General features: G+C 37.2%; 2 protein-coding genes across 3 annotated transcripts in view; both read right to left on the minus strand.

Annotated features, from left to right (window-relative positions):
- Positions 1 to 2: 2 nt before the first annotated feature.
- On the minus strand, positions 3 to 6,825 carry lgmn (legumain). Its single transcript, XM_055155204.1, has 10 exons — positions 6,703 to 6,825; positions 6,244 to 6,408; positions 5,493 to 5,590; positions 3,709 to 3,790; positions 3,535 to 3,617; positions 2,995 to 3,070; positions 2,104 to 2,166; positions 1,963 to 2,029; positions 583 to 701; positions 3 to 140 (listed from the first exon to the last, which is right to left on the minus strand). The coding sequence occupies exons 2-10, from the start codon at positions 6,385 to 6,387 to the stop codon at positions 3 to 5; spliced, it is 870 nt and encodes a 289-aa protein (XP_055011179.1). The 5' UTR covers positions 6,388 to 6,408; positions 6,703 to 6,825.
- A 1,391-nt stretch (positions 6,826 to 8,216) lies between these two features.
- Positions 8,217 to 24,541, minus strand: part of pcnx1 (pecanex 1) — a 43,119-nt gene continuing 26,794 nt past the window's right edge. For both annotated transcript variants that reach the window (XM_055158055.1, XM_055158051.1), the window contains 22 exons: positions 24,077 to 24,187; positions 22,814 to 22,905; positions 21,925 to 22,034; positions 21,623 to 21,728; positions 21,258 to 21,350; positions 20,996 to 21,146; positions 20,271 to 20,412; positions 19,486 to 19,663; positions 19,129 to 19,237; positions 18,139 to 18,268; positions 17,891 to 17,949; positions 17,401 to 17,616; positions 16,659 to 16,912; positions 16,026 to 16,256; positions 15,451 to 15,551; positions 15,024 to 15,174; positions 14,297 to 14,527; positions 13,131 to 13,405; positions 12,352 to 12,524; positions 11,379 to 11,812; positions 10,865 to 11,005; positions 8,217 to 8,889 (listed from right to left, as the gene is read on the minus strand). In XM_055158055.1, coding sequence (XP_055014030.1) covers positions 8,749 to 8,889; positions 10,865 to 11,005; positions 11,379 to 11,812; positions 12,352 to 12,524; positions 13,131 to 13,405; positions 14,297 to 14,527; positions 15,024 to 15,174; positions 15,451 to 15,551; positions 16,026 to 16,256; positions 16,659 to 16,912; positions 17,401 to 17,616; positions 17,891 to 17,949; positions 18,139 to 18,268; positions 19,129 to 19,237; positions 19,486 to 19,663; positions 20,271 to 20,412; positions 20,996 to 21,146; positions 21,258 to 21,350; positions 21,623 to 21,728; positions 21,925 to 22,034; positions 22,814 to 22,905; positions 24,077 to 24,187 — 3,629 coding nt within the window. In that variant the 3' untranslated portion in view covers positions 8,217 to 8,748. The remainder of the gene's footprint in view (positions 8,890 to 10,864; positions 11,006 to 11,378; positions 11,813 to 12,351; positions 12,525 to 13,130; positions 13,406 to 14,296; positions 14,528 to 15,023; positions 15,175 to 15,450; positions 15,552 to 16,025; positions 16,257 to 16,658; positions 16,913 to 17,400; positions 17,617 to 17,890; positions 17,950 to 18,138; positions 18,269 to 19,128; positions 19,238 to 19,485; positions 19,664 to 20,270; positions 20,413 to 20,995; positions 21,147 to 21,257; positions 21,351 to 21,622; positions 21,729 to 21,924; positions 22,035 to 22,813; positions 22,906 to 24,076; positions 24,188 to 24,541) is intronic.

The raw sequence follows: 24,541 nt of genomic DNA on the forward strand, positions 1-24,541 counted from the left end.
GTTTAGTAATATAATAATAAGTTTAAGTAAGCTTTAAAAATATATATTACCTTGTTGCCATACTGCTGGACATGGCTGGTGTTTGTGCGGCTCTTCACAATTTTGAACTGCTTCTGCAATGTCTCTTTGGTCAAGTCTTCCTAAAAAATTAAAAGATAAATAAATATATAGATGAGCAAATTTCATTACATGTTTTATTAATATACAGAACATACATACTTATGTAAAAACTCAATGTACAAAGTAAAGCATAAAACTATAAATGTAATAGAAAAGTAATTACTTTGGGAGATAGAATAGACCATTTCTTACTGACTAATATAAGCTTCATTTGTACTCAAATGTAAAATCTAAGTATGTATTTTTAGTAGAGGGGCTGTTTTCAGGGTTTTTTTTGTACATTGGAATATATACTATATGATTCTGTTTACATAAATTGTACAAAGTCAAGAGAAAAAGACTCATACATTGTAATGCTAATTAAAAACTTCATATGTTTCTATAACATGACTATCATAAGCACATCTGAGGCATGTTCAGGTTTCCCCCATTCAAAGGAGACCAGATGTATAGTTGACTCACCATGTCAGAGTCCTCCATCCAGATGACGCTGTACCAGTCGCCCAGATATGTGTCCCTTTTCTCGTCATAGTAACAGGCATAGGACGACTCGTGGTCATTGGCTGCAGTGGTTGCATACACTGTACAGAGAATGAAAAGAACAACAGAAAATTATATTTTAACAATTATAAGAGCAGATTTCATGCGCAAATTGTACAAATCAGAAACACACCAATTTAAATATTTTCTATCAAATACGTACAGCCTTCTTTTGTGGATTTTAGGATAAAAAGTTTAAACTTAGCAATCAAATCAGATTTTGGGTCCAGACGTCCTAAGCCATACAGCTAATTCTGCATATTATCTGACCATATTAAAAATGAAAGTATTAATAATTATAAAATATATTTTCATAACCTTTTTTTTTTTACCTGTTTTGTTCAATGCCAGGTTTATCAACAGTGTAAACCTCTCTCTCCATCTATAGATAATGAACCCATTTCCAGTGTGGTTGTAACATCACATGAGGAGCAGCACATGACAGTGATCTGCCACAAGACACTAGCCTCAATCCTGACTCAAACACGAATGTGAAACTTTGAGGTAAAGTTCACAATCAATCTGCTGCTTCAGTGGGTAGGCACGAGAGCAAAAAAAAAAAAGTTAAAATGGCTGTTCATGCAAAAATCACATGAGACAGGAAACTGATAAAAGAAGTCAATAAGTGATAGTCACATCTTGTCTAGGAACAATGCTTTGACAGCACTTTAAACTTAGGCTTTTTGTACTGGAGACATTCAGTTTGTTTGAAACCTAATTAAAGATACACTTCTGTCATTTTCTGGTGGGGTAGTATGCCATCTGCTAGTCTCGATGAAAATGTTTTTGGTTTTTGACCTATTAATTTATTCGATTACATGTGTAGCTCAAAAAAAAAAAAAAAAAAAAAAAAAAAAATAAATCATGCTTATTGTGAGTGGGGTCATCTCTTCACAGATCTGAAATGTAACTATGCCTGGTGGGGCTAATTGCTCATCTCTGTGAAAATGGAGAAGTTCAATGCCTTACTTTGGAGCATTTGAGGAAAAGCAATAACATCTGACTGGCAGCTGGTGTACCCTCCACCAGATAAGTGACGTATTGCACAGTTAAAACCTAAAAATTTTCTGGAGTTCTTTGTGGTTAATCTCACTGTGCATGTTTAAATTGTTCAGAATTTACAGAGACAAAAATATTAACCATAGTGCGTATTTAAAGTAATTGAAGAAGTATCAACATCCCCTGACTGGAAACAATGACTCAATGTAAAATTTACTGTCAATTTAACGATTCACTGACGCAGACTTCACATGATTTGTTTTACTAAATTTCACCGAAAATGACTTTGTAACTGTTACGTACCGTCGATATCCTCGGGTAGGTTTGTCATCATTGATCCAGACTCACAGGCTTCAATGTACAATACCATCTACGAAAACATCATTCTGGGTAAATTAATCACAGAGACTTGTTAAGACTTGTGTAGTAATCACAAGACTTCACCTTTCTGTACATCTTGTTGTCATGCATGTACTTGATGGCTGCTTGGAGGTCCTCCACTGTAAGCTGAACATTTTACATAATTTGAGAACACAGATATAATGATGATGATTTTAAAAGCATTTTGGAGTGTTCCTATATCTTTATTAGAACCACAACTCAAACATGGTGGATTTCATGTTTATATCCATGGTTTACAGGTGCCATCAGCACAGACTTGAACAGACTTGAAGTTTCAAAGACAGTAGCCAACAAAGACAACCATCTACTAAAAGAGCTTAGTTCATTAAAATAAATCACCTTTTTAATCACCAATTTAACTAATATATGCAAGTTTTTGGATTGGAAAAGAGAGAGCGACTTTACTTATCTTAATATACAGTTGTATTGTTTATTTATCATATGTAAGAGTTAAGACAATGCCAACCTTGTCCACCCAGTTATCTTGTTAAAAAGTAAAAAAAAAAAAAAAGTCTTCTAATTTGAATTCCTTATCCGGTAGCCTTGTAGTTCTATCACCCCTAGATCAAAAGCAAGAATATATTCCAGGTCTACTATAGGGCTGAACCAGAAATAAAAGTGGACTACATTATATCTACTGTAGTTCTAAACAAGAATTTATTGAAAGAAGGACAAAAAATTAACTCTAAATTAGGAAAACCCACATACTAAAGAGATGTCAAAGTACCACCTGAACTAGCTCGCATGCCACAGATTGGAAAACCCTGTTCTAGTACGTTGTTATTATAACCAGTCTGACTAGGGTTTTATATTACAAACACAGGTACTTTCCCCTTTAGACTCCAATCACATGACTAAACCAGTACAACAACATTCATACTTTTTGACATTTATAAATGGTGGTGGTGCATTGTGGGTAAATTAACTGCTTACATCGTCACTGGGAAAGGCCAGGATGCCAGGAGCGCCGTGATCAGTGAAGTAAATGAACACATGGTCGTTGGGGCCACTGTAATAAGAGTGCAATGTTAGGACATGACACCAGTTTAAAAGAATTGAGAGTTTCTCAAGAGGCTACATGACAATAGTGATATGAGGGTTGGAGAATAGAGCAAATGTCATTCATAAGAAGATTTCCTGGTAAAATTCAACCAGTACTTTTTCTTTTCTTCAGTTGGAAAGGGGCAATAATTACACTGTTAAACCAAAAAAAAAAGACAATTCATCTGAAACCTAACAGATTATTTTCAATAGACAAAGAGGAGGGTTTTTTACTAAAGGACACTAATGTTATGTGCATCTCAAATGATCCTGATTATAATTACATATACACTATTACTACTGCATTTTATTGTGCATTAGGCAACACAATAAAGTTCAACTGTACTCAAAAAGGACAATTAACTCATTTAAAGTCTAATTGGAGGGTCATATCCCAATTTCCATGTTTAAATAAATTATTGTGTGACTTGCCTCTTCAATACTTTTCCAGATCCTCCTTTGACACTTGCAGAGTCACCCTTTAATACGGCCAGGAAGTTCTGAGGTGTCACAGCCTGCAGACAAATAAATCTATGTTAACTCCACTAACTTTATATACAAAAATCTCTACTGTTAATTCTGGTTACTAAAGTATTACTTTATTACCTCTCCAGTGTAGTCTTTGGGCACTCCCTTGTAGACATCTGTGCCATTGGGCCTGTTGATGATTTCCCCTGGGGTAGGGTTACTGCATAAAAACAGCAGAGTCAGATCCAGAGGAGGAAGTGTGAAAAGCTGAGATAGAAAAATAGCAGATTTCATTTGAAAACAAAGAAAAAGTGGCATGTTTTTACCCAAATTGACCAACATTGGTTACAAAATTTAGCCAATTTAGTCAATGAGCCACAATGACTCACTTGTTTCATTTGCTAATTAAGCTTGCCACAATAAATAATTTTATTGTTAGGAGTATCAGGGTATAGCATTTGGCACTCATGAGTGTAATGATCCCATTTGAACCAAAAACTGAGAAATACTCCAATATGGAAGACATTATAAAAAACATAAACTAAACTAAGAGTTTATAAAGCAATGAGAGTATGTTTGAGTATAATACTAATGGCCAAACCCAGTGGTTAAGTCAGTGAGGAAACTGTATCAAGTGACATACATTATCAGATAAAGCGTATGAATCAGGTTAGTTATTGTTTCACTCTAAAGTTTAATTACAGGTCAATGATTGACCAAAGAAAACTGTTAGCTGTAGCAATGACATCGTCTTTAAGTCAGAACAATACATATTTGATTTATGGATGATGATACCTGATTATGACGGAATATGAACTTGAACTCACTTTAGAAAAACTGTACATCTTTGATGTCCCTTTTGAATGTAATCGGCCATGAAAAAATATGCAATATGCAAGTCTCACAATCAAATATCCCTAGTCTCTTACTGTATGCCATATTTTAAGCCTTTGTCAATTATCACGTAATAATGTGCTTAAGTTCATATACCTAATTACATTAGGTATACTAGTACTCACTCTTTCACAGTGAAAGATATAAAACAAGCCATGGTAAAATGAGAAGTCACCCACATAGAGCCTCTGACTATTGTGCAGGCAACAGTCTTATTCAAATTACCTTGTTTTTTTTACAATGACCTGTTTCAGGATGTACTTTCTCTTTTACTTGTGTACGCACTGGCCTGTCTCTAATATTTCTGCTGATACAAAGTGGAGCAGTTAAATGAGTTTCTTGTGACTCTTGGACCTAAATTCAGCCATGGCTGCTCTTCACACAGAGACATACCACGGCAACATGAGACATAAGCTTTGGAATGCTATAGGCATAGAAGTGGAGCATTCAGGACTCAGAGTTACTGGTTTACAATCACTATTAATTTGTTTGTTGATTTTAATTATCATTAACAAAATAAACAAAACCAACCACATGTATAAAGCAGCATTTGGCAATGGCACTTTTCTATCTAGATTCAGTTTTAGAACTGTTTCTTATAAATGAGAAAAGGTCCATATCCTGTTTGCTTTGCCCTGGATGTTGTGCACTTTAGAGATCATCACTTTTCCTAAAATGAATGCCAAGTTTTTATACGTAGTTAGGTCATAGTTATGCACTACCTGTAAATATGTATTTTTTTGTCAATATATTAAACAAACCTATGTAAAAAATCTCAAATGAGAAAATGTCACTTTTGTTTAGGTTTGTTAAGATAAAAATAAATACTATGGAATTTAATGTTATATTTAGTACAAATGAAATATTTTTATGTGAACTAGGAGGAATTAACTGTTAGCTAAGTATAAGGATTCTAAAAGTTTGCAATCAAGCCCTAAAATAGTTCTGATACCCAAGATCCTGCTTTACAACCATGTAATTAATGTTGTAAAAGACAGAATGAGATGAAAATAACCAGTGAGACTCACGCTTCATTATGTGCCAAGTCATCATACATCATAACTATAATGTTTTCGTCTGGGATACCATTCTTGTGGACAATCTGGTAAGCGTGGCACACATCAGCCTATAAGAAGAAAATACAGATATAATAATGATTATTAAGAAAGTACACCTGTTCAATTAATGGAATTTTAATGATGGTCAGTTTCAGTCACTTCTAATTGTTAATGATACATCTGGGTCTTTTTAATCACGACACAACCAATCCTCTCTGTGCCAATTCAGATTTTGTTACGTTCATTCATTCAGTTTGTTATAACCACAGTATGAGATGAAGGATGCAACCTTATTAGCCTATAGCTGATTTGTCTAGGGTTACCAGATTTTCAAAATAAAAAACTGGGACACCCCCGGTTTGGGGTGAATGATAATAATAAAATTGTGAAAGAGGGGCGTCATTAAGGAAAACTGTTCTGCACTCAGCCCATTCATGAATAAAGTGTCAGTATAGTCACATTTTCTTTGTGTTTTGGTCATTTTTAAGCCACTTTTCTATATTTTACCTGACTAAATGACAAGGTTTGCCTCTCTTTACTGTTGTGGCAGGTGTCAAGTTGGGCAAAAATAGGGACACGTGAGAGATTTCATTTGGATAAATCTGCTGCGACAGGGGACATAGGGCTCAAAACTGGGACTGTCCAGGGTACATGGGGACGTCTGGTCACCCTAGATTTGTCAGAAGCAAAAGTTACTTCCCATATTCTGCTGTTTAGTTACCTGATGTCTGTAGTTGTACCAGCCATTGGAGCCTGCTACGATCACCACCCAGTGTTTGCCCCCATCTACCTCCTCCTCTTCTGGGGCAGGGAAGGCACAGACCAGCCCCAGACCGAGCAGGGCGAAGAAGATCGATTTCAACATCTCCTCTCCCTTTCGAATGTCCTTTATGGATAAAACAACGGATTACTATTGGTCAAGCGCCCTGGCCATACAGATTAACCTCTATTTAGTGAGACTGAGTAATAAAGGGACAAAAAGACAGCGACGGCTCCCAACAAAACAACCCAAAGACGCCACCTGACTGCAGTTTGGTCACATGACGATGATATCTCGGAAGCTAACGTTAGCACAACAACTCTTAAAAGACTAAATTGCAAAATATTTAAACATAACTTTTTCCATGAAGGAATGCCTGTTTCAAGGGTTGATTATAAAGTATCAATTACCAATTTTTACCTGTTTATGAAGAGTTGACCAGGTAGATTCTGGGAGAAATGTACGAGAACCTCTTCATATGGAAATTTATATCCGACAGGACAGCGATCACTGGAATACCCCGGTATCAGCCAATCAGAAAACGCGGTGGGCGGGACCTCACCGTAAACAATCACATGTTTTCGTTTTTTCTTTCTTCTTCTTTTTTTTTTTTCCAACAGCAGATGTATCATTTACATTTTGATACATTGGTTCGTTTTGTTCATAATAATGATCCATAAATCGCATCTAGTAAAATATTTGTGTTTACAGCACAATTTATAAACCCGTGTCACTACTAAAATGTTCACGAGACAAGTTGCCAGTCTGCATTTTTTGCCCTACTTTACCTTATCAATCCCTTCAAGTTGTAAAAAGATCACCTGCAAATCACAGGTTTGTTTAAATATTGTCTTTTGTATAGGGGTAATTGTGACTCAGGTAAAATTAAGAATATCAAGAATATGTCAACGAATACATTTGTTTTTAAATTTGTGTGCAGACTAGACCCAGCAAATAAAAATCATGTGTTTCCCAATGCAAAAGAAAAATGAATGTATATGGCTTATATTAAAAACTAAATATGACACAAAAACTGAAGGAGAGAACCCAAAGTTGTAAGCAATAAATCAAACTTTTATTCCTTATAGAAAAGAATTAAGTTAAATAGTCAAACAGTCCTTCAAAAAGTTGTTTTCAACCTATGGTCCGTAATACATTAACCTTTGTCATAAAATGAAAAAAGATGTAACAAAGTGTAAATACTATTTTCACAGTAATAAATATCCAAAACAAATCTTTTATACATTGACATTATATATATATTTTTGAATATATATATAGATATAGACATACAGTAAAAAGTTATTTTCAAGTTTATCAAACATAACAAAACTGAAAACAGACAGATGATTGCATTTTTCATTCCCAAGGCATCGTTAACCATGGCCATTCAGAGTCTACGAAATAAATAAACGTGATATTATTAAAGATTGTAGTGCATCACTGTAAATAAAAGGAAAAAAAAATACATAGTGCAAGTTCTTTTTGCGCAAAATAAATCTCAATTAATCCAAAGGGAATGACAACAAAAAACACAAGGTTGGCCACAGTTCAGTAAAGTCTCAGACCCCAATGGGACCTCTTCACGTCTCTGTCTTGGCAAAACAAAAATAAGCTTAAACATAAAAAAAATACTGTCAAATACAAAAAAAACAAAAAACAAAGAAACAAAAAAAAAAAGGCTTTTTGGCAAAATACTTCTAAGGACAAACAAACAAGAAAACCAACACACATTCTCAGCAAATTTTTGACAAATAGGTTGTGGTTACATTTGTAGGTTTTTCTTTTTTAATAATTGCAGGAGGGCAGAAACTGATACACAAATATTTTAAAAGGAAGACCTGATTTATATATATATATATATATATATATATATATATATATATATATATATATATATATATATATATATATATATATATATATAACCTTACTTAATTTGTGCCCTAACCCTAAACTTTGTGACTGTTTTATTTCTGTTGATAAGGCCCTGTAATTGTTGAAATATTAGCCATGAACATTATCAAAAATACTGACTCATTTGCAGTAGATTCAACCACATAATTTTAGCTTGTTCACATCTTATTTAAGTCCAAAACTGAAAAACAGAAATAGAACATTGAAACTGCCATTAAAACAAATGTCCTGAAAAAAATGCCTGCCCTCCTTCTTAGTTTTGTAGTGACATCACAAGAACACAACCTATTTGCCAATCAAAAATAATCAATGAATAAAAATGCATAGAACTAAACCAGTAGCATCAATAAATTTAGAGCTGTTGACTGTCATGCAGCATTTGGATGCAAAGCAAGGCAGATAGTGTGATGGACGCACTGAAGGATGCTGGGTAAATGAATGGTACTGCCTCTGTTTTTGCACGGTTCCCTGGCTCCTGTCCCCCTCAGCGATCAGGACCTGGGAGAGGGGGGAAGTCCCGGTCCGAAAACCTGCAGAAATGTGCTCGCCTCAAACCTCTGCCCCCAGTTCAATGACCCCAGTCTCTATAATGGGCACTAGCTTATCATCCACCTGAACCAGCAGGATGGTCTTGTCGATATGGGAGCGGTTAGCTGGGTCACGGCTACAAGGCACCCACCGGTGAATCACCTAAAAGAGATAGAGAGGCTTTGTCAAAAACAGGTGAAATCAAAAGTAAATGGAAAGTTTAAACAGCTGTAATCTATTTATTCTATTTATAATAAAATCTAACAGATATAAGACTTGAATAAAATAAACAACTCCACATAGAGTGATTAGCATTTGTGACCTAAAAAAAGTTATTAATTTGCTGCCAAATTTCCCAGCCCAAACTGTATGTTTTAGACAAGGAAACAACTTTATGAGGTCATGATCATCATTTATATTATATATAGTGCTGTCATGCGATTAAAAAAATTGAGAGATTAATAAATTATGATCTGTAATTAATTAATCTAATTAATCTCATTTTAATCTCATCTAAAAATTGCTGAGAAATGCTTCAATTTGAGGTATTTTCATTTAAATTCATTATTACATTATTGTGGCAGATCAAAAGACTGATATAGAACAAAAAAAGTGACTTTATAAAGTCATTTATTGTTTAACAAATGTCTCCAAATTGACTGTTGAGCCCAAGTCTCCATGAATAAAAAACTGTTCGCTGTAAAGTAGCAAAGACGAGGAAATCTGAACATGATAACTTTTGTCTACTTAAAGACAATAAAAAGTCCAGTCTTTCCTTAACCATATTAAAAATATTATTGATAGAGAAATGCTTTATATATGAGATCACTGGTTTTAGTCCTTGTTTTAGTCCTGGTTTAGACCTGCTTTAGTCCTACTTTAGTCTTAGTTTAGTCCTGGAATGGATTAATCCTGGTTTTAGTCCTGGTGTTAGTCCTGGTGTTAGTCCTGGTGTTAGTCCTGGTTTAGACCTGGTTTTAGACCTGGTTTTAGTTCTGGTTTTAGTTCTGGTTTTAGTTCTGGTTTTAGTTCTGGTTTAGTCCTGGTTTAGTCCTGGTTTAGTCCTGGTTTAGTCCTGGTTTAGTCCTGGTTTTAGTTCTGGTTTTAGTTCTGGTTTAGTTCTGGTTTAGTCTGGTTTAGTCCTGGTTTTTAGTTCTGGTTTTAGTTCTGGTTTAGTCCTGGTTTAGTCCTGGTTTAGTCCTGGTTTAGTCCTGGTTTAGTCCTGGTTTAGACCTGGTTTAGACCTGGTTTAGACCTGTTTTTAGTTCCGGTTTTAGTTCCGGTTTTAGTTCTGGTTTAGTCCTGGTTTAGTCCTGGACTGGGTTAGTCCTGGTTTTAGTCTTGGTGTTAGTTCTGGATTAGAGGCGCACAGGAGGAAGCGTGGTTTACGCAGCGTACGCGAGAAAACACGATCCACACGCGGCTCACGGGAGCACGTCGGTGTCCGCGCAGTAACTACGGAAAGAAACGTGGTCCGCGCGTTCTCAGGTTGATGACGATGATGAAGGTGTGTGTTTGTGTTTGTGTGTTTTTGTGTGCGTGTCCCCTCATGTGGCAGGTCACTATAGGACAGTAGTGCAGACATCATGAGTCTATGCAGGTTGTTTTCACCAGTGACATTTAAGTTGTAGGCGATATTATATTTGTTATTTTCTTTTATATTTTACGTCGGGAGAATAATTTCCAAGACACGAATGTGTTTTTACCTGTGCGATGCTGCTTCTGTTCTACTGGCTCTTCGACCTCGTCCATTGTGCCTGACGCCGCCAACGTTAACATGACGTTTACATCGCTCTTACTGCGCGCGTTTTGTGTGGGTTTCCGGCAATGAGTGGAATTACCGAAATAAAAAAATTTATAAATGTGTTTTTGTGTGTGTGTGTTGTTGTCCCAGCAACACATAAAAACAGATTTTATAATAAAGCAACTCACATACAGAAACAGTAAAGTTACAGATTAAAAATGAGATTAACGCGATTAAAAAACATAACGCGCTAAATATGACTGTAATTAATTAATCGCAATTAACGCGATAATTTGACACCCCTAATTATATATAATATTATTCCTATTATAAAGCTCCATTAATGCAATCAATATTTTGGTGAGATTAGTAATACTTTTTTTTTGTACGTACATGTCCTTCCATGCCCTCTAGGGGGCTCCAGTCCCTCCAGCAGGTCCGTCCTGCTCTCAGTCTCATGGTTTCGTCCGGCCACTGCAACTCCTTCCTTTTAGACAGGTGAATATTCTCCAGCACCTGACTCACATCCACAATCTGATGGCAACAAAATGCACTGTGAAATATTTTTCTGATAATTTACAAATAACAATAACTTTAATTTAAATGTTAGCATTGTGAATAGACTTTGATGGTGGATTGATGCATTTATATGCCTTTTTTGAGTTGTGTCTAAATATCATATTTCATTACTGTCTGTTAATACAGTCTCAGGTATATATTGTGCATAGTTCAAAATACAAAAAAAATTATGTGAATCCAATTGTAAAAAGGGATGTTCAAAACTTTATAAGAAAACAGCCCTATAACAGATTGTCACAGAGCATTGTAGTTAATGATGTTGAAATATTAAGCATAAAACAGACTAAAGGGATCAAACAATGTTTTACAGGTGGTCTATGATGCCCACCTGTACTCTATATGAGATGTCATCCCTGCGCACAGTGGCCACAGTCGGGTTGTGTTGCTGTGGGTGATGATGATGATGGTGATGATGATGGCTCAAAGGGTCTGTAACTGCACTGCACAGACTGTCATTGCCCAAGAGCCCCACCAGCGTGGTCCTTTTACAGGGAGGGATGCTGTGGCTGGAGAGGGAGGCGGAGGGGCCAGAGGGATCAGAGGTGGAGCCCAGGCGGAGGTGCAGGGTGGTGGGCAGAGCACGCAGGGACAACTGGCTGGTGGAGGAGCGTCGGCAGGGCTCCAGGCCGGTGGTGGAGGTGCGCAGAGAGGAGTGTCTGCTGCTGCTATAGCGATAAGACGAAGACTGAGAGGCCATGGAGGCTCTGGCCGGAGAGTGACGCACCAGACTGGACTGTACAGACTGGGCACTCTGACTAGTGCCTGGAAACAGAGAGAAATTATTACAACTCCAATGAATCAGATTATTGTAACTGATCAATTACTAGAATACCAATTGATTACTGTTATCTGTACTGTAAATACACTAATGCACTATGTAGAAAGAGACAGAATCATTATTTAATAGCACAGGAATAAAACAGTTTGTAATTTTGAAGAAAGATGCCTTTAGACATTATCCTCTGGCAAAAAAAAAAAAAAAAAAATGCATTAAAATGTACACAGAAATCATTGTTTGGTCTTATAGTGTTAAGCAAAACTCATTGGCGCTTTTTGCAAAACCTGGAAACGATCTTAACCTTAAGGGCTAGAGTTAGCAGAATACAGAATACTCAGCTTTCAATGATCGATACAGACCTCCTTCTCCTTACAATGTACTAATAATAAACCGTATTGTTTTTCCTCCGTCAGTCAGCATTATTTTCATTTTTTCATAAATCTCAAACTGCATTTTCATCCTCTGGGGTTTGAACATAAAACAAACCCTAATACATTGGGCATAAAGGAGCCTTGTATCTTACCCAGAGGATGTGGAGGGTAGCTGAGCGGCAGTGAGGGTCCAGACATCCCACTGTGAGACACTGAGCTCTGCTGAGAGTCTCCTGCTGTCCCGTTCCCACTGGACAAGCCCCCTGCATCTGAGTCCTCTATGTTCCCCCCACTGTTACAGCCAGCACCACAGCCCTTACGTAACCTGATGAGGGGAAAAGGGGTGAGGGGTTAAAAATATGCTCATGTACCTTATGCAAAAAGTGTGTAATTTTTTTTTTTTTTTTATTGAGACTGTAAGGGAAATGTTTAATGTGAAGAAAACATTTCTCTCAGTCTGTCTTTGTGTAAATTAATGTGATTTCTTCCTGAGAACTAGACCAGTCATTAACATGTGTAGATTTCTGCAGACACAACTGTCTTCACCCTCTGTTGTCTTCAAGTGTAAAAGTTCATTATCTTTAGTATGTGAAACCACTCTGCTTTGATAGGTATGTAGCCTTGTAATTCTGATACAAACACTCCGATGCTCTGAGATGAGAGGGGATACTTGGACAGGTTACTCGGGGGAGACACCAAAAGGCTATTGGTCTTTGGCCAGGGCAGGTCTAGGTCCTGTTCATATCTGTAAGTATAAAACTTTTTCCCTATTTCAAAAACTCACTGGGCTTCACAAATGGATAATATTTAGCATCAAGAGATAAATATTTGTTTCATAACAGGGATATAAAAATCTGACTTTTTTTAAAAGCAACATACCATTTTAGTTTTGTTTTGTTTTTTTTAACACACATCTAATCTTACAACTAACCTATGCCAAGTGCTGACCACAAAGTTGCGTATGTTGGCGATGCTGATGGGCCCCCCCAGGATATGTCCAAGCTGGGGGTGAGAGTTGCAGTAGGACGTGGTCAGAGGGGAGACGTAGATGGGGTATCCGATTGGTTGGTCACAGGAAGAATTGATCATGTTCCTCAGAGCTTGTTTGGCGTTTTGGATACTTCCTCGTTCAGGGTTTCTATTTCGGAGGAAGACGAGCTCTTGTTGTTGTCCTGCCCAGAGACCACGCACACACTCCTTATTCACCTGCAGCAATCAAAGAGAAGACACAATTACAACAAAGACATGATTCTCTGTAGAGGCAATTACTTAACAAAAAATTTACTTAGGTGTAGGTTTTTTGCAATGACAAATTTTATTGAAGTGGATCATTAAACCTCTTGATGATTTAAAATTCTCATCTGTTTTGAGCATTTACAATTTATATTTTAGGAAAAACAAACACATTTTAGAATTTAAGATCAAAAACATTAAATACGTGTCAACAATGGCATCTGAATAGCAGAAGAAATGTCTTGATTTCAAAAACATTGTCCAGATGACCACCTCTGAAAATTTCATTAGGTTTTGTAACCCTAATTGGCTGTTTAGTTACTCAGACATATTTGTTAACAATCCAATATAGCTTCATGAGCTGTAACCATAGAACTATAATAAAATCTGGATGGTGAATCCAACATGGCGTCGTATTATTTTCAATGGCCTGTGCTCATTGAAAAAAATTTTAACTTCCACGTTACTTCCAAAACGTGTGACGTCAGAAAGATGCAGTTCTGACCAATCAGAGCTCTAGTTGCTAAAGCGGAGCTAGTGCGGGCTCAGAATGGGGCTAGGCTAACTTTTACAAAGCAGACTTTTAGGCACTTTGATGACTTAAAAATGTTTTAATGTTCATATTATAAAAATACGAAAGAATCCCTACAAAATCTGACCTTTATGTCGATGCCCTGTCAGCCAAACATGGGCAGGTTGATTTCACAAAAAATGAATTGTACTCTATGGGAGAATCCTTTCTGGGCAAGAGCTCCCGGGAGCTGCGATATCTGGAGTGGCCACTAAGCAACCTCGCTCATGGACAGAGGGAGAGTGTCTTATCCATTTTTTATTATAGATGCAATGCTGTAACTCTGTCCATACCTTGATGACCCTGAAGCTGAGGTAGCGCCTGTTTAACATGATGATCTTGTACTCATTGGTTCCTTCATCAAGGACATGGCGCAGGGCGAGCAGAGACTGGGCGTTGGACAGCACGGCGCTCCTCCAGGCAGGATCTCCCTCATGAGCAATCACCAGGTTCTGCTGATGAGAGGAGATGGCCTCATACAGGACCGCCGGCTCCTCATACTCGTCTGGAGAGGTGAAATGGTCCTGGGAACAAGACAGAGTTTAAAGTTCAAGCCAGAAAAGAATATAAAGAGCATTTCCAATTTACAACATCATAACTGAGACTACACTGGGACTAAATCAGAAGAAAACTTGGACTAGAGAGTAGAAAAGGACTAAACCAGGTCAGTGTGACGAACCAAATCAGGACCTAGTGTGAAAGCATCCCTAATAAAACCTGTTTATAAAATTATCATGAATCTCATATACACATTTGCAATATGAAACTTATGTCTCACTGGCTTCATTAAGAAGAAACTGTTGTGCAATAAAATTATATTTATGGCAACAATCTGAACCACAAAACTTCACTCAACTTGCCTTTACTTTCTAGACAGTAATAAATATATACTGTATATCTTCCTAATCTCCATCACATTTCAATTCAATTCACAGATTTCTAGCCGTATGTTCAGTGAGATTCTTTTCCATCAAATCCCATTACTTACTCATACATAGCACATTTGTCCATCACACTGACCTGGTGCAGTTTGAGGGACATTCTGATTCCAGGCACGACCACTTTTCGGAGCAGCTCCATGTCTGCGAAGATCCACTCATCTCTGATCGAAGAGATTCGAAAATCTCCCTTAAATAAAGCATGAAGTCCAAACAGGAAGGACTCCAGGTTACTGCAATGGAGAAGAAAAAAGTTAGTTACTCTAATGGCTTTTAAAATATTTATTTAATAGATAAAAGGCTAAGGAACTTATATGGGCATAACATGGATCATAGACTGTATACAGATATGACACAGAGAGATTATCCAAAAGCTATCACAAGTTGGATTTTTAGCCATTTAAAAAGGTGCACTGTACAACTTTTTTCTTTTTAGCAATTTATCAAATAAATTATTATCAATGTATTATCAATTTGAGGTTAAATTAGTATTATTAAAAGTAAAAAACCTGGACATGTGATGAGCGGCTGTTCCTAGAGCTCTCCGTCCCAGGACACACAGACCGAAGCACAGCAGGACCAGAGCAGAGTCCTTCTCACACTCCAGAGGCTGAGGCAAAAACACAGAAAATATAACAGTGTAAATATTAAAATGAATGAGATAGTCCTGGATCAGTTATCTCAATTTAGACCTGATTGAGTATGTCATGTACAACCTATTATTATTTAATTTTGCTTTAGTGTGCTATGAGCTATTTAGTTATTAATGCATTAGTTTTATGTATCACTCCAACAGATGCTCAGAGTTGCTTTGTTATTTCATGCATTAATCATTCATTGACCATACTACTTCATTGCCACAGTTGGTCGTGATTGCCAATCTGCCCCAACAGTCTCTCCAACTACCACCAATCTCACACACAAACCACATTGATACATAGAGTAAAGCGCCTTGCTCAAGAGCACAATGATAGTATGCGCTGGTTGGGTTGATACTGAGTCACCACCTTTCTATTTATGGGCTAACTCTAATTACTAATCCAGTTCAACTTCAAGGAGTGTACGTATGTAGTATTTTTTGCACCTTGGTCCTTCGGGAGTTGCAATACTGGATCCAGCCCAGGTAGACCCCACAGAAGCTGTCCCGGGAGATCCCAGCCAGTCTGTGGTCGTAGTCCTCGTCAATGTTGGGGTTAAAGGTTGGGTCCAGATCCACGTAGTTCCTCTCAGTGCAGCCCCTCAGACCGTCTCTCATGGTCTCATTGGCCAACCACTCCTCCAGTTTGGGGGACTCCACAACATAGTAGATAATGCCCTGAGTGGGAAGAAGATTATCATATTCGGGAAGTTATATTTTGCTTTGTTTTAACAAATTTTGTTATCTTAGGTTTGCACAGAATTGGCTAGCTCATCATTCCTGTAGTAATATCTAATAGATACTCATACTACTAAAAAAAAGTCAAAATGGCCAGTGTTCAATTTGACCCTTACCCTTTTGTCAATAATAATTATTTCTGTTGTATTTCAAATTTGTCTAACTCCAATTAATAGCAATGCTTAGTAATTTGGAGTTAGGATAATGAGAAATAGTACCCAAGATTGTAGTTTAACTCATATCTGATATATGTGAAGGCATTCTTATAAACTTTACTGGTCAAGTCAAGATATTTTCATTTGCCATAGTGAATGTACTCATAGAGCCCTATATGTCACTGACCTTGACATAGTAGGTGGTGAGAATCCTCCTCAGATCAAACACCTGCAGCATTGAAGCAGCACTGTTGTCTGTAATGCTGTAGCCTTCCAGGACATACTTTGTGACCAGGACCTCCCACGCCAACCAGCGCTGTCCGAACGCCGCGTTAAACGAGAGGAAGTGAGGCAGGTGACCCGGCTCACAGCAGCAGCAGCCCTCATCCTCCTCTACTCCCTCTGTGATGGCCTCCACCTCCCTCTGCTGACAGTATGTGCCTGTGGAAGAGATACAGAGGATTTTTTTTTTTAATGTTTCATAATATATAAGTATATCATTTGGACAGATATAATCACAAATTTAGACCAAATATTATATATGTTTTTACACCATAGAACCTTCATTTTCAAACAGTGTACCAGGGAAATTAGTGGTGCCTTGACAGATTACCAAACAGCTTGAGTTTACTGTATTACACACTGAATGTAATAATTGGAAACATTTACTTTAACAAACATTTACTTATTTATCCAGGGATTTCAGAATGATGACAATCTAGGGCCTTTGCCATACTTAAAACAATTTGAAAACAAAATGTTTTATCTTTTGATCAGGAAAAAGTGCTCAAAATCTTACATCACCCATGAATAGTTTGTATAAACCTGTAACAGACACGTTACCAATACTTTTGATTTCAGTTTCAAAATCTGTTAAATCAAAAGCTTAAAACCCCATACTTATTTCACTTAGCTCATGTGTGCCTCACCTCTGAACTCCAGGCCTCTGAGTTGAAAGGTCACCAGTCCGTTTCCAATCTCGATGAGGTGCACCAGGGCATTGAGATAGTCAGAGGCCAGAATGAAGCAGTCTCCGGTGCTGAAGTTTCCCCAGCGACCGAGCAGCAGGTCCCCACACAGACTGTGCTGCAGCGATCGCGTCAGGTGCTCGTAGAAGATAGAGTTTAAATTGTTGTCATCAGAACCTGAAAATGAAAAAAGAGGAGAAAATGGCATTTGTGTCTGTGATGAACCAGGGTCTACACTGCACTGATCTATGTGCCAGTTTCTTGGTGACAGTAGCTTAGCAGTGCTTTCATCAGTAGAAATAACAATAGGTATAGGATTGTTATACGCAGCAAATCATATGAATAAAACTAAATATTACTTTGTATTATTATTTTTATTTGTACTGCATTAAGTTTGAAACACAGTGTTTTACTGTATATGAAAAAGTAAATAAGACTGATCAGTGCTTACCTGGATTTCTGTCTAGCTGGTGAGCAAGTCTAGTGTTTGAATGATCCACTCTCTTAGTACTGTAAACAAAAAAAAAAGTATACAGTCATAAAAAATACAATCCTTTCTTATTTTTTGTCATGAAGGCTTTATTGGATACAACAGTTTTAGCATAAACTGTGGAGAGAAGGTAGACTTGTTTTATTGTTGCAAAATAAAACTACATATGGGTTCCAACGGTCAAAAAAAGTCAACTGAATTGAACTTACTTGTAGTCCCTTTCCCAGAACTTTACTGGGCGAACATAGGAGGTGATGAAGATGGCACTGCCGAGAAAAGGGTTGAGGGGAGTGGAGAAGATGGCAGACACAACAGCCTGAACAAACAGCATGGCAGAGTCTGGGGCAACAAGAATCAAGGAAATTCAAATAATCATTTCAATTATACACATACTGTATGTACAAAGACATGCATGAGTTAAACTGTGCATAGTCAGTAAGTTCATCAGCGCCACTCAGTAAATGTCAAATGTAAAATATAAGAAAAACTGAAGTTCTACAAGAATTAAATCAAGGAAAAATAAAAGCACAAAGTTTTATTTTCACAAGTGTGATGCATGACGTCATTTGGAGGTAAAGCATGTAGAAGTAAAAGTAGAAGTAGAAGTTCATCATCACATTTGAGCTGTTAAGCTCTCGTGCACCTTTATAAAGTCTATAACAGTGTAATCTCTAGTTTTAGGAGATAGTTCCCTTTGAAATAAAAGCACAGTATTTTACAATGCGATCATCAATGTAAAAAATGGCAAACATTGACTTGTATTGCTATAATATATAGTCACAAGATAGTAGTGACTCAGGCATAGCTCACACTCGTCAGCATCAATTACTTGGTGCTCCATTGATTAATTATTTACAAAACCAACCCAAAACATGCTACATAGGTCTCCAGGAAGAACAGTTGATAGCCAAGGTCAGTTAAATACAATCAATCAATGAACCTGCCCAGGGCCTACAAGTGGAAATTAGCACTGGTGCAACAACCTGGTACAAAGCATCTCTCTTGTTAAGGTTAATGTAAAAACTGTGCACTGTCCCAGTCTCATTAAATAAATAAATAAATAAATAAAAAAAACATTGCCACATTACTAAACACTAAATATGTTTATTGGGTTTGGGGATTTCAGGGTTTAAATCCACAACACAAAAATCAGTGCTACTTAAATTAAATTAAACTATATTATTGTACTGAAAGGATACGAGGCACAGCAAAAGGTTGGGCAAAGGCATGAAAGGCTGAGCCCCATGTGATCTGCCACGGAGCGATGTATGTGTAGACAAAGTGCAATTTGTAAAACAGCTCCCACATCTGCAACAAAAAAACAAAAACAGTAATTTTAACCTTAATTTACAGGAGAACGTTTCTCTTTATTATTCAAATTCAACTTTTTTTCAGAGCAAACAAGAGGTTTTGTCCATGTCATATTGTATTAGGGAGTTGGCAGAGAACTATTGCAAACTACTGCAAAACAAAGTAAAACTAAAAGACTTAAGACTGTATTAAGTATTCCCAAAACTAAGAAGTCAACTCTAAGTAGTGATACTCAGAGTTCTTACCTTACTGAAAACAATGGACATGAGGAAGAGGTCGAGCAGCAGAGTTTCAGACAGGTGTTTGTAGTCGAAGGTGAAGAAGAGGACGGTAAATAGGATCGTGATGTACTGATACGTGGGGCTGCTGTAACATGAACGCAGCAACTTCAGACCTGCCACAGTGATCATCAGAGCACCCACCCTGCAAAACAACAATGTTTGGCAATAGACTGTGGATTACTATGACTGTGGAGGTCTATTTAGGTCTTGAACTATAGTACTGAAGGGATTTTTAGAGGCATTGCTGAACAACGTAGGAGAAATATCCAATGGCAATAGTGTGGCAATGTGAGCTTATATATTTTTTCTATTATTACGTTTCTCACATTTTGAGACATGACCAGTGCCATCAACAACTGAGTACAAAACAGACCTTGCAGCCTTTGCAATTTCCTAAGATAATCATTATATCTTCTGCTATAGGGAAATTTTTGTGCTGCAACAGAAAGTACAGCAGCAGTATAATACATCTGTTAGCGATTATACATGTGCAGCTCTAATAAGAGGAATATCGGGTACATCTATATTACACAAATGTTGCTATCAGTTTAAATTATAAAAGCAGGACTAAAGCATGCATTTATAGGGGTGAAACTCCATCTTGTTACATAGTTTGGCTTGGCATGGTCCTTTTTCAGTCCTTAATCCATTATAATGTATTTTGGGGTTATTCTTTATGTTACTTCTCACTTAAAACCTTAAAAGTTTATAACCAGGTCTAAACCACTATAACTGAATGCAGATCTTACTCGGTGTCCAGTCTCTTTGGGCTGGCGAGCTCCCTGGCGCTGCCGCTCAGCTCGTTCAGAATGACAAGAGGATAAAGTACATTCTTCTCCACAAACAGCAGCCACACGTGAAGTTTCTCAAACCACATGACATGGGCCGCATCTGAGCACAGGAAAAATACCCAGGTGTTAATATTTAATAGTGTTCAGTGGTAACTATGAATAGTCTAGTGCCTGCAGCAGAAAACTGTCAGTGCACTGTCAGCTTTAATATAGGAGTAGCAAAATAAGCTTTCACCTGATTGACAAATACAAAATCCGTCCCAATTTTGAGTAAAATTGTATAAACTTAACTTACATATAAACTTTGCATAAATTGAACTTATCTATGTTTCTGTATGACTGAGAATTATATGAAGTGTGATTCTAAAATTGTGGCATGGATAACATGGATAACATGCATGTATATGGGTTAGTTTTACACAGTTCAAGTCAAGTTCAAGTAGAATATCTTCAAAATGTGTAATATGTTTGTGTAACATTTTTGTTGAAGAAAACAATATACAAATGAATTAGCACACTATTAAGAAATTGCATATTCAATTATAGGTATCTTCATAATCAAAACCTTTATTGCCTGTCAGAAATTTGAAAGTTCTTTAAAGTTTGAGAAAATGTTGGTTGTAGTAGCATATGGAATTTTTTTAATTGATTAAAGTGCTTAAACAGTGATGTACAGCACTCACCCCTGACTTCAAACTGGTAATACTCCTTGGTCTTGAGTAAAGGGTGAGAGAAGCAGTACCAGGGCAGCTGCTTACGGACTTGAGGCAGAAGATAATGAGTAAGGAGCCCTACTGCCCCCAACAGGCCGTACAAGACATAACTCAGGAACGGCTAAAGTGAGAGACAGGAAAATAATGTTAATATTTCTGTAGGTATAGAGTTTCTGAGTTATGTATTCAAGTTATTATTTCCCTAACGCAATTACAAAATACAGTTATGTACCTGTAGTGCAATGAAGACAGTGCTAACATGAATGGCGAAGTAAAGAACAGCAATAACCACACACACAATCAGGTCTGACTGGAGACGCTCATTCTGTAACAGAGAAAAAGATTAACTATAAAAAAATGAAATTATTATTTATTATATACAAGAATATTATGACTAAAAATAATGGAGAGGCTACATAATGCATTTACAGAACTTTAGAACTTTAGATAAATGCAAACAAATAGGCTTATTGATGCAATTGTATTTTCCAGTTAAAAATCTACTGTAATCCTGTACGTAAAGGAATGAAAAGGAGTAAAAGGACTAGTATTTCTAATGTAGAAGTGTTGGAAAAAGGTCTGAACATATTAACTCACCACTGATGCCCTGAGTTTGTCCGGTAAAGGGTCATGTACTTCTGACAGAGGGTCTTCTGGATTCTTGTCTTTTAAACTGGGTAAAATTTTGGACTGTATCAAAGATCTGCAAATCAAAGGAGAACATAAAACTTTAAATAGACTTAGGATAAAAAAAAAAGCAGCAATCTGAAATGACTTTGAGCGTCCTGCATGATGTAGTTCAGTATTCAAACTCAAGTGCAAAGGTAAATGCAAGGAGCTAATAATAACCTCAAAGGTCAGACCTGACAGAGGACACATATTAATTATTGTGGACTCACATGAGGACAGAAGGGTCACTGCTCTGTCGACTCAAATGGTACGACACTGCCACCAAGAGGCCACAGAAAACGGAGAACAACACAGGGATGTGGTGAGGCTCCCATGTCTCCTATGCATTCAATAAGAAAATATGATAGCATGTAAAAGAAAGTTAATATTAAGTAGGATTTTAGACAGGTGTGTGTATTAGAAACAATTAGTTCTTTTAAAATGAAATGGGATGAAGTTATATAAAATATACAAGCATCAATGATCACATTTTATCACATTTTATATAGAACCTTTCCACTTTCAAGGCACTTGAAGTGCTTTACATCAAGGAACCATTCAGTCATTCACACACATATTCATAAAACAGTGTACACAGACACAGGGGGCAAGGTAGGTTAAGTGTCTTGCCCAAAGACAAAATGACAGCATTCATTTGTGGGAGCTGGAGTAACACTGTGGCCAACCTGTGGGTCTGCATGGGATCTGACTGCTCTACCAATTATGTTTAGGTCGAGAGCGGGATTCGAGCTGCCATACTTCAGATCAGTGGGCAAACGCTCTACCAACTGAACTGTTGTCACCTCATTAAAATAAATATGACAGTTTTGGCATCGATAACACATTGGACTATGCTGTTGTCTATATTACTGTACACAAGAAGATGCCTACATACATACACAGAATGAACTGTTTTAGATCAATTTACTAGAAATCATTTAAAGGCGTACTATGGAACATTTTTGGTGCAGTGTTAGTCATATATGTCTCCAAGCAGTATTTGGTATGCTGCACCTAAACTCATCTCATACATTAGTTTTCCATGGCATGACTAAACTTGGATCTGTCTACTTTCTGGCACAGCTTTCCATAAGTATCCTGGTCTCTCCTTGCTCTCACCTTGAGCGCTCCATAGCAGAAGCCGTAAAGCAGAGCCACAGTGACGACGCTGCGCAGGATGCTGTAGAGAGCAGACAGGAGGCTGGTGGAGGCTGCAGAGACACAAACAGAAAGTCAGCACTCAGACACTGGACACGCTATGAGCTATCAGAATGCTAATCAGCACTATGGGGTGTGTATGCGGACTATGTATGCTGAGTGGGGACAGTACATAAATATGTATGCAGCCTGATCAATGCTGTTCATGTGGTTTAGTCCTGAATTATTCTTTTTTTTAAAGGTCCTATATTACACCAAATTGACTCTTGTGAGCTTCAAGCCATGTTATAATGTTGTTACCTCATCAAAAACATGCCTGGAATTGTGTTTTGTTTCATTCACACATGTTTGAGTAACCTTTTATTATTGGTCTGGCTACATCTCAAAATGTTCCGTTCCACCTTGTGAAGTAGTAGTTATTGTTTACCTTTTGTTCTTTAGAGATGAGAAATTCCACGGCAGAAATTATCAAAATGATTCTAGTGAAGGTGTATGGAGTTTAAAAACATAGTGGAGGGCTTCCCGTATTGCCACATGACATCACAAGGTGGAACAGAACATTTTGCAATGAGTTAGTATTTTCTGTTTTGGAGAAGACCTCAGACTAAATATGCAGTATTTGTGTGTTAAACGTGTGTGTTGAATGAAAGAAAATATAAACTCAAATATGTTTGTGATGAGGAAAAAACATCACACACATCAACAGTTCAGAAAACGTGTAATATAGGTGCTTTAAGTCATGGATAAGTCCTTCTTCAGTTTTGGTTTAGCAACTATGTCCAAGCCAGTGTGGTTTATTGTAGGTTTTGTCCAAGTTTAAGGCTGGTTTAGTTCAGTAGTCCTGGACTGGTTCTGGTTTAGTCCAAGTTGTTTTTAAATCTTAGTCCTGTTAGTCCTGATTAAGCAAAGTTAATCCACATCAGAGTGGTTAATGGGGTTAGGGTTGGTCTAGTCCTGGTTTAGTCCTGGATTGGTTCTTGTTTGGCTCCATTTAAGTCCTGATATAGTAATTAGTTTTGTCCTGGTTTAGTCCAGGTTTAACTCTGGTCCCGGTTAAATCTTTAGTTTAGCCTTGGTCTAGTTCTGGTGTGGTCCTAGTTAAGTTCTAATTTATTCCTTATCCAGATCTGATCTAGACATTAATTTAGACTTAGTTCAGTTCCAGTTAAGTCCTTGGTTCAGTCCTGCCCATGCCACTGTGCAGTTCAGTGTTGCGTGACTCACCGTTGCCCCCGAACACATGGATGTCCAGCTGCTCAAACAAATACATGACGAATGTGTTGACCTGTGGCAGCAGCCCGACAAAGAAGATGATGGGAAAACACAAAGTGAAAACTGTGGACACAAAAAGGGAGGGATTTTAGAGCCAAAAGCTTTATTTATACACACTTATTTTTTCATTTCATCATGACATCAATGAGGAAACTTATACTCAGGGTCTTTATTTTGTTGGTCACAGTTTTAGACATCTACATTTTTACATAATTAATCATCAATCAATTTATACATACTAGTAGTAGCAGTAGCAGTAGTAGTAGTTGTTATAGTAGAAGTATTGATGATTTGACCAGAAACATGGTCTGGTCTGGTCTCCATGAAGACAGAAAGATTTACTACCATCTAGATTTAGACTTTTACATAATTAATCATATTTATGTACTTGTCATGTAACTATTTTACTAGCATATA

This window comes from Boleophthalmus pectinirostris, unplaced genomic scaffold, assembly GCF_026225935.1.
Source record: "Boleophthalmus pectinirostris isolate CB_2022bp ecotype Guang Dong unplaced genomic scaffold, ASM2622593v1 HiC_scaffold_10, whole genome shotgun sequence".
Taxonomy (NCBI): Eukaryota; Metazoa; Chordata; class Actinopteri; order Gobiiformes; family Gobiidae; genus Boleophthalmus; species Boleophthalmus pectinirostris.

Excerpts from the sequence above, each read along its gene's own strand:
- lgmn (XM_055155204.1), bottom strand. The coding sequence starts at position 6,387 with ATGTTGAAATCGATCTTCTTCGCCCTGCTCGGTCTGGGGCTGGTCTGT. Across the intron at positions 5,591-6,243 it reads GGTACAACTACAGACATCAG|GCTGATGTGTGCCACGCTTA; the intron begins GTAACTAAACAG and ends TTCTTCTTATAG. Across the intron at positions 2,030-2,103 it reads ACAACAAGATGTACAGAAAG|ATGGTATTGTACATTGAAGC; the intron begins GTGAAGTCTTGT and ends ATGTTTTCGTAG.